The sequence below is a fragment of the Bos indicus x Bos taurus genome, chromosome 1 (genome assembly GCF_003369695.1).
Source record: "Bos indicus x Bos taurus breed Angus x Brahman F1 hybrid chromosome 1, Bos_hybrid_MaternalHap_v2.0, whole genome shotgun sequence".
NCBI lineage: Eukaryota > Metazoa > Chordata > Mammalia > Artiodactyla > Bovidae > Bos > Bos indicus x Bos taurus.
This window is the reverse complement of record NC_040076.1, coordinates 1,594,620-1,610,319: the sequence shown is the minus strand read 5'-3', so window position 1 is coordinate 1,610,319 and position 15,700 is coordinate 1,594,620. Positions and strand designations below refer to the sequence as shown.

The 15,700-nt window shown below is 38.7% G+C and overlaps 1 protein-coding gene across 10 annotated transcripts in view; it reads left to right on the top strand.

Annotated features, from left to right (window-relative positions):
• ITSN1 (intersectin 1) overlaps positions 1-15,700 on the top strand; it is a 246,746-nt gene that overhangs the window by 64,233 nt on the left and 166,813 nt on the right. For 9 of the 10 annotated variants that reach the window (XM_027557093.1, XM_027556377.1, XM_027553336.1 and 6 more), the window contains exons 2-4: positions 9,522-9,581; positions 11,693-11,785; positions 12,769-12,832. In XM_027557093.1, the coding sequence (XP_027412894.1) occupies positions 9,554-9,581; positions 11,693-11,785; positions 12,769-12,832 (185 nt within the window). In that variant the 5' untranslated portion in view covers positions 9,522-9,553. Of the gene's footprint in view, positions 1-3,592; positions 3,615-9,521; positions 9,582-11,692; positions 11,786-12,768; positions 12,833-15,700 lie in introns of those variants that run through there. The other variant, XM_027554695.1, reaches the window with a different exon arrangement.

The window sequence follows — 15,700 nt, the reverse complement described above, 5'->3', positions numbered from 1 at the left end:
AATTGAGAAAACTTGGAATTTTCTTTTTTTTTTTAATTTTCTTCTTTTTCAATTTTATTCCAGAGCACAGTGTATTTGTGATTTTTAACAGAAACTTCTAAGTTTCTTTTCTGTACTTTAATGGTACAGCTAGCCACTTCCACTTAAATTGGGTGAAATCCTTAGTAAATGATGACCAGGATTCTTTTCAGCTTTTGTCTTTTTTTCTCAGGCATGAATATATTTCAGTGTAATTCAGTCAAGTGAAGTGAAATTAAAGATTTGAATCATGTATCTGTTGTCTCTTGAAACACTCTGGTTTTCTGTTGGCTGCAGTCTGCTGAGTGTTTAGTGATGCTAATGTCACTGAATAGTTTTTTAGCCCTAAAAGTTCCTTGTGTCATAAATCTTGTCCTGCACAGACGTCCTTTAGGTCACCTACCAGGGCACAGTTGGCTTTTGTTAATGACTGTATTGTCCTTTACTTTCATTCATGGCACTCAGTCACTTTTCATTGATGTTGCAGTAAGGCTTTTTCTTTGGACATCCCTCATTCTTTCAGGTCAGTTCAGTTCAGTCGCTCAGTTGTGTCCGACTCTTTGTGACCCCATGGACTGCAGCACACCAGGCTTCCCTGTCCATCACCAATTCCTGGAACTTGCTCAAACTCATGTCCATCGAGTCAGTGATGCCATCCAACCATCTCATCCTCTGTCTTTGTCTTCTCCTCCTGCCTTCAGTCTTTCCCAGCATCAGGGTCTTTTCCAGTGAGTCAGTTCTTCGCATCAGGTGGCCAAAGTATTGGAGCTTCAGCATCAGTCCTTCCAATGAATATTCAGGCTGATTTCCTTTAGGATGGACTGGTTGGATCTCCTTGCAGTCCAAGGGACTCTCAAGAGTCTTCTCCAACACCACAGTTTAAAAGCATCAATTCTTCGCTGCTCAGCTTTCTTTATAGTCCAACTCTCACATCCATACATGACTAGCTTTGACTAGACAGACATTCATACAAAACCATAGCTTTGACTAGACGGAACTTTGTCAGCAAAGTGATGTCTCTGCTTTTTAATATGCTGTCTTGGTTGGTCATAGCTTTTCTTCCAAGGAGCAAGCATCTTTTAATTTCATGGGTGTTCTTTACCTGTTGGTAAATTAATGTTCAGCTGTAGCAGGAGTCAGCCAGCATCTATGCATGGATGAGATTATTAATAGGTAGCCCTATAGATTTCCTTTATCTCCTGATTGGGTAAACACTTACCAGTCCTTAGCACAGACTCTAATAAGAGATTGAAACAAATCTCCCTTGAGGTTTCCACTTGCTGGCATCAGGAGAGATAGTTGGTTTAACTGTCACGCACTGCATCTGTGAAGATGTCGAAGATGTGACATGCTCGCTGGCTTCCCGATTGTGTGCTCATTATTAAAGCTTTGTGCTCATGCTCAGTTGCTTAGTCATGTCTGACTCTGCGACCCCGTGGACTGCAGCCCACCAAGCTCCTCTGTCCATGGGGTTTCCCAGCGAGAATACTGGAGTGGGTTGCCATTTCCTTCTCCAGGGGATCTTCTCGACCCCAGAGATGGAACCTGAGTCTGCTGCATTGACAGGTAGGTTCTTTACCTATCAAGGCTTCCATGTAGGCAAATTTCATTTTGATGAGTATATTCAAATGTAGAGCAGTTTATCAATACTAGCACATGGTTGTTTTTTGTGCAGCATGCGTATGTTTCATTTCTTCTTTTACTGTGCTCTGTAAACTCATATTTAATTTATCTGATTGCAGCTGTTGCACTATTTTTGTGGAATGAGTCTTAAAATTCTTGCAGGAGGCCTTTCTGCTTTCTTGCTCTTTTCAGTGTTACAGCACTGTTTTGCACAATTGGTGCTTTCTGGGTAGTTTCTTGACTTCTTTTCCAAAACTGAGACTTCCTCTAAGACTTTTCTCTGACTTGCTTTGATCACTGTTCGTGAAGCAGAACTGATAAGACCCTTCTTGGTTGCTGCTTGTATTTAGAGGTTTATAGCTTATTTACCTTAGCGATAAAGGTGAGAGTAGCCAACCGGTACACTGTGTTGATTTAAGACAGGGTGATATCATTTCTGGTGATATAACATGGAAGGTTATTTTATTATTAAATATTTTCTTTTTAAAATATGCTTGTGCCTTGCAGTGTGTTGAGAATTCAGTTTTTATTTGGAAGAAAAGTTTTAGATCGTCTCCTTTTAGTGACCAGATTTATCCACATGACACAGAGGACAACATTCCCATTACCGAGTTCATTACTTTTTTTTCCCCCATGTGATAACTGTTTACAGTTACCTGTGAAATTTTCAATTTTTTGTCCCTTATTTTTATTTGGGAAGAAACTGGAAAGTGAGTTGATAATATGTTAAATTTATATAATCTCATTAATTGGCAGATAATCTTGAAATTCCAAAAGATTTATATTTAAAATAAAATTTAGTCTGAAATGCCCCTCTCCCACTCACTGATTTTTTTTGATGGTATCTTATATAGTTTTTAATTTTATGTTGTTTTAAATTATTTTTTAATAGGTATATAATTGCTTTGCAGTGTTTTGTTAGTATCTGCTGTGCAATAGTGTGAATCAGCTGTATATATACATATCCACTCATGGATTCTTAAAATTAGTGATGTTTGATTTGGGGTAATCTGCTTTCTTCCAGGAATTACTTTTTCAGCTTTTAGTGCCTTTCAATGATACTGTTTTGTTTTGTTTTGTTTTTTTTTCCAGTGATAACTGTTTTATTCTTAATAACCCTTTTGAAAATGGGACCTTCTGGAAGAAATAAAGTCCCTCACTTATTGAAGCTTTATGAATGGTTATCCTATCTGCAGCTTAGTGAGTGTTCTAGAATCTGATTTCTTAGAAGCGTTAGACAAGCTGTAAGTTAATGACTTACTTCTTAGATGTGACTTGGCAACTGGTTGGTGGTCTGGAGGTGCCAATAAGCTTCAGAGAGGGGCTGGTTAATTTCCATTTCTCTCTTAAAACAAGAATGCCTTTATTCTGTCTTTTTGTTTTCTGTCCCTCATTTTTCAACTTTGTAGCTATGCTTTGGTTTTATTGCTCCCTGCTGAATTCTCTCCTATTGCAAATATTAAAATAAGGGTGATTTAGGAGAACTAAGGTTAAAAATCTGCTCCATGAGCTCCATAGGCAAGATGTCTTGGCATTTCTCTTTGTGGAACGTAAGCAGGGGTGAGTGGACGCGTCGTCTCAAATGCCAGTGTGTGTTGCCCAGAGACGTGCTGACAGCTGGGCCTGACAGTGCTTGCTGGCCACTGGCCGCCCCTGACCCGTCCCCTTCTCACCTCGTTCCCCGGCCACCACCCCTTCCCCCAACAACGGAAACCTGGGAGGCATGCCTGTTCTCTTTTGAGAGGACAGCTTGAATGTTCACTCCAGCTTTTCAGATAGAACATTGACATTGTCTCTTTGAACTCAGTTCTCTCTTTTATTGGGTTCTTTACCCTTCATGCAGTTTTAAAATCTTACTCGTGAGCAAGCTGCACATCCCTTACAGGCCATCTTGTTCAACTTCAAACAGTGGCACGTTTAGAAGCTGCATTTGAGGTCCATGACTTCAGACATGACAATTCGGCATTGATCAGGTTGGCTGTATGTTTGAGATTTGTCAGTTCCTTTGTCCATGTATTGTGTGGCTTTCGGTACCTTTTCTCTGTATTTCAAAAGACCTTTGTGTACATCTTGCCTTTATGTGTAATCTTACAGGGCAACTTTCTGCCTTTTGTTCTTCTCCTGCTCGTTTTTCACAGGACTGGAATTTGGTGTAAGGCTTGCTTAAAATGCAGGGGTCTAAACTCCTCTAGTTGTTTTCTGTTCATTGCAGACTTTTATTTTTTTTTAAATAATAGAGATTTCGTTTTTTAAGGTTTTCTAATTTTGAATTCTTAGAGATGTAATGGCCTCCAAAAGTAAGAGATATGGGGGAAGTAGTTTTTGTTTTAATTTTAATTTTTGTGATTCCTTTCCATTTTTATTCTAGAATGAGGGAGTAGGATGGGGTGGGATAGTGGTGGTGATGGTAGTGGTTGAATATGAGTAGAACAGCGCCTGAAACCAGACCATCACAACTCTCAAATACCAGATAATATCATGATATACTATGTACTTTTGTGTATTCCTGGAAATATTTTTGTACCTTACAAGGTATTTTATTGTTGCTTATACTTTCATTTTTGTCTCACATTTTGACAGTTTTCTTTTCCTTTCTTTCTCAATGTTTAACTGATGCCAAATTTCCAGAAATTAAAAATTTTTCTTCTGTACCTTGCTATCCTGTAGGTCCTTTAACATAAAACTAAACCTTTTGATCAACTTTACAACAAAATTTTAAAAATAAATTTTTGTAAGGAATGAATGTAAAGTTTATTGCCTTAGTACCACGAAAATCTGCTTCAAATAAATTAGCCTGAATATTAGAAAAGGACACTGTGAACTGCATGTAGACAATAGATCTGTGAAAATGCAGGCCAGTGATAAAGTTATTTTAAATATGACGAAGAATAGTCTCTTGTTTCCTTACCTCTCTGACTTCTGATACCTTCTAGCCAGCTTGCCTTTCTCTGGCAGCATGAGTAGTTGCCTGCAATCTAGAACTGTTGGAATACTGTAAATTTAAGGCTCCCCTGGTTCGGAGAAGGCAATGGCACCCCACTCCAGTACTTTGCCTGGAAAATCCCATGGATGGAGGAGCCTGGTAGGTTGCAGTCCCTGGGGTCGCTAAGAGTCGGACACAACTGAGCAACTTCACTTTCACTTTTCACTTTTCATGCATTGGAGAAGGAAATGGCAACCCACTCCAGTGTTCTTGCCTGGAGAATCCCAGGGACGGGGGAGCCTGGTGGCTGCCGTCTGTGGGGTCACACAGAGTCGGACACGACTGCAGTGACTTAGCAGCAGCAGCTGGTTTGGTAAAGAATCAGTCTTTGGCTCAGTGTTCGGTAAAGCTCAGTGATTTGATAAGACTCAGTGTTTGGTAAAGAATCCTCTTGCCAATGCAGGAGATGAGAGTGTGATCCCTGACTTGGGAAGATACCCTGGAAGAGGGAATGACAACCCACTCCAGTATTCTTGCCTGGAAAATTTCATGGACAGAGGAGCCTGGTGGGCTACAGTCCATGGAGTCTCAAAGAATTTGGACTGCACTTAGTGGCTAAAGAACAAAAATAACAACAAAAAGAATAGTGCTTATAAATGTTCCATTGTACATAAAATACCTTCTCTTATATTAAGATTATATCTTTAAATATTGAGACCAAGTATTCTCTGGTTAGGAATCTAGCAACCAACATAGTTCAGTGATGTGTTCACAGCATTAGTTCAAGTCTCTGCCTCTTCTGTAGGTTTTGCTTGTCTAGTTATTGGGACTTTTCCTTCTTGCTTTAAAACAGAATAATTTTTATTGGAGTGTAGTTGCTTTACAATGTTCTTTTAGTTTCTTTGCTGTGCTATGCTTCATCGTGTCCCGACTCTTTGCAACCCCATGGACCAGGCTCCTCTTTGCAACCCCACCCACCAGGCTCCTCTGTTCATGGGATTCTCCAGACAAGAATAGTGGAGTGGGTTGCCATTTCCTCCTCCAGTGGATCTTCCCAACCCAGGGATTGAACCTAGGTCTCCTGCATTGCAGGTGGATTCTTTACCAGTTGAGCTACGAGGGAAGCCCCTGTTAGTTTCTACTGTACAGCAGAATGAATCAGCCATACACATACATGTATCCTCTCCCGTTTGGCCTTCATTCCCACTCGGTTCACACAGCGCATTAAGTGGAGTTCCCTGTGCTATCCAGTACATTCTCATCAGTTATCTATTTTATGCATAGTTCAATAGTGTATAGGCACAACCCCAGTCTCCCAAGTCCTCTCACCCATTTTGCTTCTTTATATAAGATGATTCCAAGATGTTGTGAGAGTGTGGGCATTAATTAAGTATAAAAATAGATACTGTATGCTCATAATCTCATTTTGGTCTTTCGATCACTAATCCTTAACTAAATTCTGTTTTGGTTGTTAGAATTCTGCTAATTACTGGAATTGTGTAATTGTGAGGATTTCTTTTTCTGTGAATGAGTACACGTTTGAATTAACTCATCCCAATACTCATTTTTATATTTACCTATTCCCCCCCTTTAATTTTATAATGTGTTAGAAAATTTTCAAACCTCCAGGAAGTTAGGAAGAATTATATGACATACCTATTTTTAAAGATGTTTTGCAAAGTTTATTTAATATAAAGTTAAAAGTTTTAAATTGTGCCAATAATTGAGTTTAGAAATTTTATTCCTCATAATTAATTTTTGCCTTTTTTGTTGTATTTTAGTGTGCTAGAGACCAATTATACATATTTTGTATTTTATTTTTTGAAATCATTTAATATTTTTTGAGTAATCGCCCTTTATAATAGCAAAACACTGAATCAAATAACAAATGTATTTTAACACCGTTTTTATGCAAAGTGACATTTTAATACTGTTTTAAGGATGACCTATCACTTTTATAAATATAAATTTACAGAGGTGTCTTCTACTTTAAATACATTAAAATTTGAATTTTAATGTAAATATTGAAATTCAGAATCATATTTATTTTGTAACTTTCTGTGATTAGCTCCCCTTTCTGAAGCTGAAATGAAGAAAGGTTAAAGACTTTTCTCAAACATGTTTTACCTTTTGGCTTAAAAATCCTAACATTTAGCCAAACTTTTCAAACTACTATTTACTATTTCTTGATTGCTCAATATTTAGTCCAAGTGTTTTTCTATTTTTTAATATGTAAAGATAGGAATGTTTGCCTCACTCTAAAAAGATATAAGTAAGTCCAGCAATGTGTTTATGAAAGGTTTTTAATAACTTGGGGAAGTGAAAGTCGCTCAGTCATGTCCGACTCTTTGCAAGGAAATTCTCCAGGCCAGAATATTGGAGTGGGTAGCCATTCCCTTCTCCAGGGGATCTTCCCAACCCACGGATTGAACCCACCAGTTGAGCCCCCAGGGAATCCCAAGATACTGGAGTGGGTAACCTATCTCTTCTCTTGTGGAACTTCCCAACAGGAATCGAACCGGGGTCTCCTGCATTGGAGAGGATTCTTTACTAGCTGAGCTACCAGGGAAGCCCAACTTGGGGAAAGTATTTTTTTATAATGTAAAGTGTGCAAAAGAAGGAAACAATTATATATTTATAGAGAAAAGGCTACAGGAAATAGAAATGCTAAGTGTTAATAAAGTTGGGTGGACAGGCTTGTGTGCATGGTGCTGCCTTCTCTGATGAAGAACAGATCTTCCCCAGAATATTGCATCAGCTGGTGAGCTTTCTGCACTTGTTCTGAGGCAATGGCCCTGCATCCCTGATTCTTCAGGGAGAAGAACACCCATCTCTAGTTTCCTTTATGTAGATGCCTACGTTCCTGTGTATTTTCATTGTAGATCAGCAGTCCCCAACCTTTTTGGCACTAGGGACCAGTTTCATGGAAGACAGTTTTTCCACAGAGGGAAATACAGTTTCAGGATAATTCTTACTTCTTTTATTATTACATTGTGATATATAATGAAATAATTATCCCACTCACCATAATGCAGATTCAGTGGGAGCCCTAAGCTTGTTTTCCTGCAACTAGATGGTCCCATCTGGGGATGATGGGAGACAGTGACATCCAAAGTGTGCTTGCTTATGTCCAGTTTACTCCATAATCTCATGTTTCGCAAAGATAGGATACTGGAAATGGAAGCAGGCTTTTCAGTGCTTTTATGGCCATCTCAGGATATTCTGCCTTGACTTCAATCCTAAACATATGGAGAGTTCGAGTTGTCTCATACATACCTCTAAGGCCACAGCTATTTGGGATCTCAAGCGGTCATGGGAGTGAAGGGGAGTGGCTGTAAATGCAGATGAAGCTTTGCTTGCTTGCCCACTGCTCACTGTACCAGTCTTTGGCTCGGGGGTTATATTATTGATAGCTCTATATCCCCTGTTACAGATAGCTCACCTTAGCTGAACTGGTTGTATGGGTTGAAATCCCATTGTATGTGTTGAACTTCTGCCTTCACTCACTCCTGTTTTGTGTTTTTAAACCTCACTGTTAGATTTTTTTTTAATATAAGACTTTCAACTTCCATTTGATAAATGCTTACACTTGACTTTTTTGTACAAAAATAAAAGCTTTTTGGGCTTATCTGGCAAAATTCTATTACTTATTTCCCACATTCAGTTTTCTTGTGGTCTGCTTCAACACTTTAACACAACAAACCCACTGGTTTCCCTTCTGTGGTCTTTTTTGTCTACCAGAGCTTTTATTGTGTGGGACAGTACACCCCACCCCCCAGCTTCACTCTGGTTAGTTTTCCAGGCTAACTACTTCACAGATGTTCCATTCGGTTCTCTTTATTTCTTTCTTTATGACTGTGCCGGGTCTTCATTGCTACGCAGGCTTTTCTCTAGCTGTAATGAGCAGGGCTGCTCTCTCGTTGAGGTGAGCGGGGCTGCTGTTCACTGTGATACCCAGGCCTCTCGTTGCAATGGCTTCTCTTGTTTCAGAGTGCAGGCTCTCAGCACCAGCTCAGGAGTTGTGCCCAGGCTTATTTGCTTCAAGGCATGTGGAACCTTCCCAGACCAAGATCTAACCAGTGTCACCTGCATTGGCAGGTGGATTCCTATGCACTGTACCATCAGGGAAGTCCCCCAAATGGAAATTCTTTAATAGTTTGTATTCAGATTTTTTTATTTTAGTTTTTTTCCCTCATGCCTCACAGCATGTACTTGGGCTTCCCAGGAAACTCAGTGATAAAGCATCTGCCTGCCAGCGTAGGAGACACAGGAGATATGGGTTTGATCCCTGGGTCTGGAATATCCCCTGGAGGAGGAAATGGCAACCCACTCTAGTATTCTTGACTGGAATACTCCACAGGGGAGCCTGGTGGGCTAAAGTCCATGAGGTCACAAAGAGTCAGACAGGACTGAGAACATCCTGTGTGTGTGTGTTCTCAAAAATGAAGTGGGTCTGCTGCTTCAGGAAAAATGACTGCCAGCATCTGTTGCTGATGATAACAGTTCATGAGTTCGCAAAGAGTCACCAAAAAAAAAAAAAGAAGAAGGTAAGACAGTGCACTGCGTGTACTAGTGTTAATGAAAAAGAGCAGTTGTTGTAACCATCAAGCAGATGGACTAGTATATGTGGTGGTTAGGAAAAAGATAGATTTAAAAAATAACAAATTCAACAATGCAATGAGTGGGATAATAGTACAGGATCACTCACCAGACTGAGAGTTTCTTGTTGCCCTAGAGGCTTTCATCCACATTCCTTAGTGCCCATCACTGCACCCGGGACTAAGAAGCTGTGCAGAGAAGGAATGAATGAATGAACCCTTAGTGGTAACCTTCATTTGCAGTGTTATCTCCTAGCTCTAGTGTCAGTCTTCAGGTCATTAAAGACAGCCTGTCAGTGTGTTTATAAGTACCTAGAAGTGAAGTTTTCATGAACTTAAATGTTGCGTTTCAATTGCAGGCGTCCCTTAGCAAGGTGAAAGTAACAGAACCATGGCTCAGTTTCCCACACCTTTTGGTGGTAAGTTTTCAAAGATTTTTTCTTTTTTTTTTAATGTACTTTGGAACTGTAGTTTTAAAAACTTAGTATTATGGCAGATTTCAAATATTCACATAAATAGAGGGAATAGTTCACTCAACCCATTGCATAGTTTCAGTGATTATCAATCAACTTATGGTCAATATTGATTCACTTGGATTCTTTTGAGCACCTTGCATATATATATCAGATCATTTCATCCACAGACATTTTAGTGGACTTTTAAAGATATAACTATGATACTGTTACCACTCCAATGAAATTTATAGTAATTCCTTAATGTTCTCAACTATAGAGTCACTGTTAAAAATTTCCCTGATATTCCTTAGGTGTTACTTTTTTTGTTACAGTTTGGTTCAACTCAGGATCGGAACAAGACACAGTGAATTAGTTCATGTGTCTCTTTAGTTGCTTTGTTAGTGAACCACCCCCCTCCCCCATCTCTGTTTTGATTTGTTGTTTTCTGCAATTTATTTGTTCAGGTTACTGGGTCATTTATATTCTGTACTTTGTTTGGAAGACTGGATTTGAAGCATGCAATTTTTGTTTTGCTTTAGTTTATCTATTTGAAACATCAATCTGCACAAAATTTTCTTTTCAGGTAATCTTCCCTAAGATTATTAGGAAAGTGTTAAATGTTGGTTTCCCTTACTGGCCATGTTTTGTTTTGTTTTAAAGAGATACAGTTGCCAAAGTATCTCTTGGCAACTGTCACACCTGGTCACCATGAAGAGAGTAAGGCAGCCCAAAGCCTCATTCCTGAGATCACGTCAGGAAAAGTCTCTGTGGGATTCTTAGTGCAGAAATTTGCAATCTTTTCAAAACCATTCATGTTACTATTTTATTTTGTGTTTTGTCTTTGTCCTCCTTCTTAATGACTGAGCACATTTTTGTTTTGTTTGTTTGTTTGTTGGGGTTTGCTTTTACTCGACGAATTTTGACAGGGCCCCAGACGTTGAGGACTGTAGGACCTGTGAGGGATCTGATCTGCCTGGGTCGCCCTCTTTTCCCTGATGTCTGTCGCAGTGCCTGGCACATACAAGGCTTTCAGCAAGTACGTTTCCAGGGACGGAATGAATTGCTGCGCTGACCATCACTGTCATCAGACCTGCCCCGTCACGTATTGTCTGTTCCCACTATTTGGGAAGACGTCTGAACTCCTGAAAGCCTTTTTCTTAATGTAATCAAGAGTTATTTTGGTGAATTCATGTGAGGAGACCTCGTAACTAAAGTGGGCTCCCCTCGTGGCTCAGATGGTAAAGGATCTGCCTCCAGTGCAGGAGACGTGGGTTTGATCCCTCGGTTGGGCAGATGCCCTGGGGAAGGGAATAGCTACCCACTCCAGTATTCTTGCCTGGAGAATCCCATGGACAGAGGAGCCTGGTGGAGCCCTAAAGTGAGGACAGTCTCAGAAATGAGGGAACATCTGGTCAGTCCAAGAGTTGAAACTGAAGAACTTAACCCTGTTTTCTCTGGTTTGTCATTGTTTTTTTTTTTTTCCCCCAAGATACTCATTTCCCATTTTTAAAATCAGTTTCAGTGAATTATAATCTACATTCTATAAAAGTTACTGAAGTCTAGTGTTTGAGTATTTTTATCACTCCAAAAAGATTTTCATGGAATCAACTAGAATACTAATTTAGTGAAGCTCAATTTTTCCATAACTTTCACAAAGAATGTATGTTAATGTCTTTTTTTCTTTGCTTGCTTTACTCTTACTTTTCTCTTTTTTTCTTTCCTTTAAAAAGTTATCTTATTGCAGTATAGTTGATTTACAGTGTTGTGTTACTTGGTGTTGTACAGCAAAGGGAATCCATTACACATAGACTTATATCTACTGTTTTTAGATTCTTTTCCCATTTAGGACATTAGAGAGTATTGAGTAGAGTTTCCAATGCTGTATAGTTCTTCTTATTATCTATTATATACATAGTACTGTGTATGTGTCTACTCAACTTCCAAGGACAAACAGATGGTAATTTATCAAATGGTTTATAATATACTGACCATATAAGTGTTGTGGAAACTGTGTGTGAGCATGTTGTTTTTCTTTTTTCATTGAATAATTCCTTTGTCTTTTCTTTGGCTTGTAGGCAGCCTGGATATTTGGGCCATAACTGTAGAGGAAAGAGCAAAGCATGATCAACAGTTCCATAGTTTAAAGCCAATATCTGGATTTATTACTGGTAATTGGAGTCAGTATTTTTACATTTTTACTTACCGTAGTGCATATATCTGTGGAAAGTCTATTATGCAGAGTGAAGGTCGGCACCTATGACCAAAGATGTACTTGACTTATTTGACTTAGCCTGGATTCTGTATTTTCACAGTTACTTTTCCTCCGATGCACTCAAGCCTTTCTGCAGTTTTTAATGGATGCCAAGTCACTGTTTTAGCCATATCACTGGTGGGAATTGGTGAAATTAATGGATCACATTCTTTAAGTAATTGTAGCATTGGACTGTGGTCCTTGAGTAAAAACACTTCCTTAATTCTGACCTTGACCTTGGCTTGAGAAACTTGAGTAAATTAAGAGATATGAACATTTAAAAACATTTTGTTTATTACTGTGTCCTTAAAGATGCCTTTGTACTTTGCCTTTTCTAGTTTCTTTCCTGTTTGATTACTTTTCAGGAATTAGCTTTAGAGAAAATGAAATCTAGATTTCCTGGAGACTTGTTTTTGTGTATGTTTGTCTCAGTTCTCTTTAACTTATTAATTCTTAGTCATTGATGTCATTCTTTTGATCACTGTTACTCATTCCCCATAAATATGTTAGCAGTACCAATAATTTGAAGTGTAGGTAAATGGGAATAGCAAAGAACCCTTTTGTAAAGTAGGAGTATGGGTCAGCAGTTTCTTGGGGATTCCTGGAGGTACACTTTGTCATAATATGTAGCTGTTACCATTTTAATTACTAGCAGATTTATTAACATAGACAGTCTACCCTTACATAATGGTACACACTTTTTTTTTTTAAGTGTTACGTTCTAAAGTCCATGCTGATGTATTCATTTTATTGTTACTTACAAACTTATCATTGGGCTTTTAAAATGTATTAAGTTTCGTATTTACTAGATTATTAGCCTCTTTCATTTTTGTAATTTTGACATAGGAGTTTTCTGTCATCCACTATTTTCTTCTAAAACTTTATCCATTTAATTTACAGGTGATCAAGCTAGAAACTTTTTTTTTCAATCTGGGTTACCTCAGCCTGTTTTAGCACAGATATGGTAAGTTGGAGCTTCATATATACAGAAGGTTGTAAAAAAAAATAGTTCAGTAATATCTAATCTTAATTTCTTAAATTATTGAAGGAAAACATGTATCTCTAGTCTGAAATATGCTTCCACCAGAGAAATACTTCTGAAAATTATCTTTCTGATATGAAACTTGAAAAAGTGGTGACATTTGCAAGATAACACTGTTGTAAATTTGACTTCCCAGTTGAGAAATCTGCATTTTAATGTTTTCTCACCAATTGTTTTGGCTTCATTCACGTCACCCATGCTCAACTGAGTGTCCCACATTTCTTGGTTTGTAATGTGATGGTATTGTATCTTTCACTGAATAAAAGGCAAAGAAAATATTTGAGGCTCAATAGGGAAATAACCAATGAAAGAGTGAAAAAACCAGTATTTATTACAATGTTGTACAAGGTGAGCACATAATAAATATTGGTGAATCCCTTGATTAACTGGCACAAATAAGTACTCAGTCTTTTGAAACCATTGGAAAAAGAGTGAATGAAAAAGAGTGGCCAATATAGTTTTGGGTACTAGGTCTATGACTTTGGGAAGCTGTGGTGAATTCTTTGGCCAAGAGGCCATGCTTTCCTGCAATGGATGGTTCTTACAGTTGATTCTTCATTTCCCTGGGTTTCTTAGTATTGTGGAGACAGCTTGCTGTAGTGTCATCTGTACAACTATCTATCTTTATGGTTTGGAACGTGTATTTATTCTCTCCCTGTCAGCCTCAGTTTTCAAATCTAGAAAATGGGAAGATGCATATTTATTTATAGGAGTATTGAGTGGTTTAGCAGAGAAACTGTATACAAAGACCTTAGTGCGGGCCCTGGCACATTACAGGTCCTCAAAACAAAACTTCAGGAAGGTACCTGCTGTCATCATCAGGGATTGGGTGTTCCACGTTGACTGAATTACCCAACCAATTGCTTGTCCCCTTAGTTCATTAACTTTAAAATATTTTTAATTTTATGGAAATTAATAAAGTTGACATAGTTCCTTATTGCCTTTAAGTTGAGTCTACAGTACATAAGCCTGATTATAAGTCATCAGTATGAAAATGATTTATTGTGCTCTGACATAACAAAACTTACATGGGAATTTATGTATTATTTGTGAGTGGATATATTTGAATTGAAATTAAATGATACCCAGATTCCTGTGCTTTTTTTGGTGTCTGCTTTGTTTTCTTTTTCCTGGTTGTCAGCATATTGGCTGCCAGACTGTCCCTTTTAACTATTATACCCTTCTTGTACTAAGTTCTGATCTATTTGAAGCAGAACAATCAAACAAGGTTTTTGAAATCAAGTAACAGGTAGAGAGAAAAACACACAAAGAGAGGTAGACAGAGAGAACGCTCATGTATCTGTGAGCAGTGTCACTGACATGTTGGTTAAGTGTGCTCAGTCACTTTTGTGTCTGACTCTTTGCGACCCTATGAACTGTAGCCTGCCAGGCTCCTCTGCCCATGGGATGCTCCAGGCAAGAATACTGGAGTGGATTGTCATGCCCCGCTCCAGGGGAGCTTCCCAACCCAGGGATCAAACCTGCATCTCTTAAATCTCCTGCACTGGCAGCCCTGTTAAGTGCCTAAGTCTAAATGGGAAAGACTTGTGACGTCTGTGTTAAACTTCTGCTTTGTGTTCTGGTGATTATGTTTCATGCAATCAACCAAGGTCACTCACTAGACTCTTCTTTTTCCAGATTAATTTCTTTCACTGAATTCTGCTCCTATACTGTATTTACAATCTGTGAAGGTTCATTCAAGAAGCAGTCTTGTGATGAATTACTGCAAGGAGATCTCACTTAACATTTGTTCACTCAGCAGTGGAAAAATATCTGTCAGATGTCTCCTATGGACCAATGAGTGTTGTAGGTGCTGGGAACATAGCTGTGAACAAAACTGACACAATTTGTGCTTTCATAGAGATTGTAATCCAGTGGAAGGAGATGGTCAATAACAGCATAAAAAGTGTCACATGTTAATAAGTGTAATGGAGAAAAACAAAGTATTATTTAATAAATTTCACTTCTTTCCATTAACACAGTTAATTTTCCAAACTTTTTTTTTCTTTGGTGCAGGAATTGGGGTGGGGCACAGGGGAATTCCCTGGCAGTCCAGAGCTTACATCTCTGCACTTCCACTGCTGGGGGCCTGGGTTTCATTCCTGGTCAGGGAACTAAGATGCCACAAGCCAAAAATAAAAAAAGAACAAAACAAAACTGCTTTTTTTTGTTTGTTTGTTTCTGTTTTGTTTACCAGAGTACACTAAAGTAATTTTTGCCAACTTTTTCTTTTCATTGTGAAAAATTATGTTAACAGTGAAGATAATGAGTTGGCAGACTTAGGTTAAATCCAAAATGTTTTTTATCTTTCTTTTCTGACATTTTGTTAAATTTGTGATGGCATATTTTAGTTTCATCGAGAATTACTACTAGGGGGAAGAAACAAAACAAAATACACTTACACACCTATTGGGACTTCCCTGGTGGTCCAGTGGCTAAGATTCCACATTGTCAATGCAGGGGGCTGGGGTTTGATCCCTGGCTGGGGAACTGGAGCCCACATGCTACAACTAAGACCCCTTCCTAGCCAAACAAAAACCCCCAAATCAAAAAAAACACACCTTTAAGTATCTTCCCAAAAGAAATAGCTTTGAAAGGTCATTGTAAATTTTATGAGGCACAGATGTCCTGCTAAGATGCTGGAATGGTGTGATGCAGAGTGTGAGGAAGATCTGTCTTTTAGCACCAGCTTCTTCAGGGCTTCCCAGATGGCTCAATGGGTAAAGAATCCACCCGCCAATTCAGGAGACTCGGGAGATGCAGGTTTGATCCCTGGGTCGTGAAGATCCC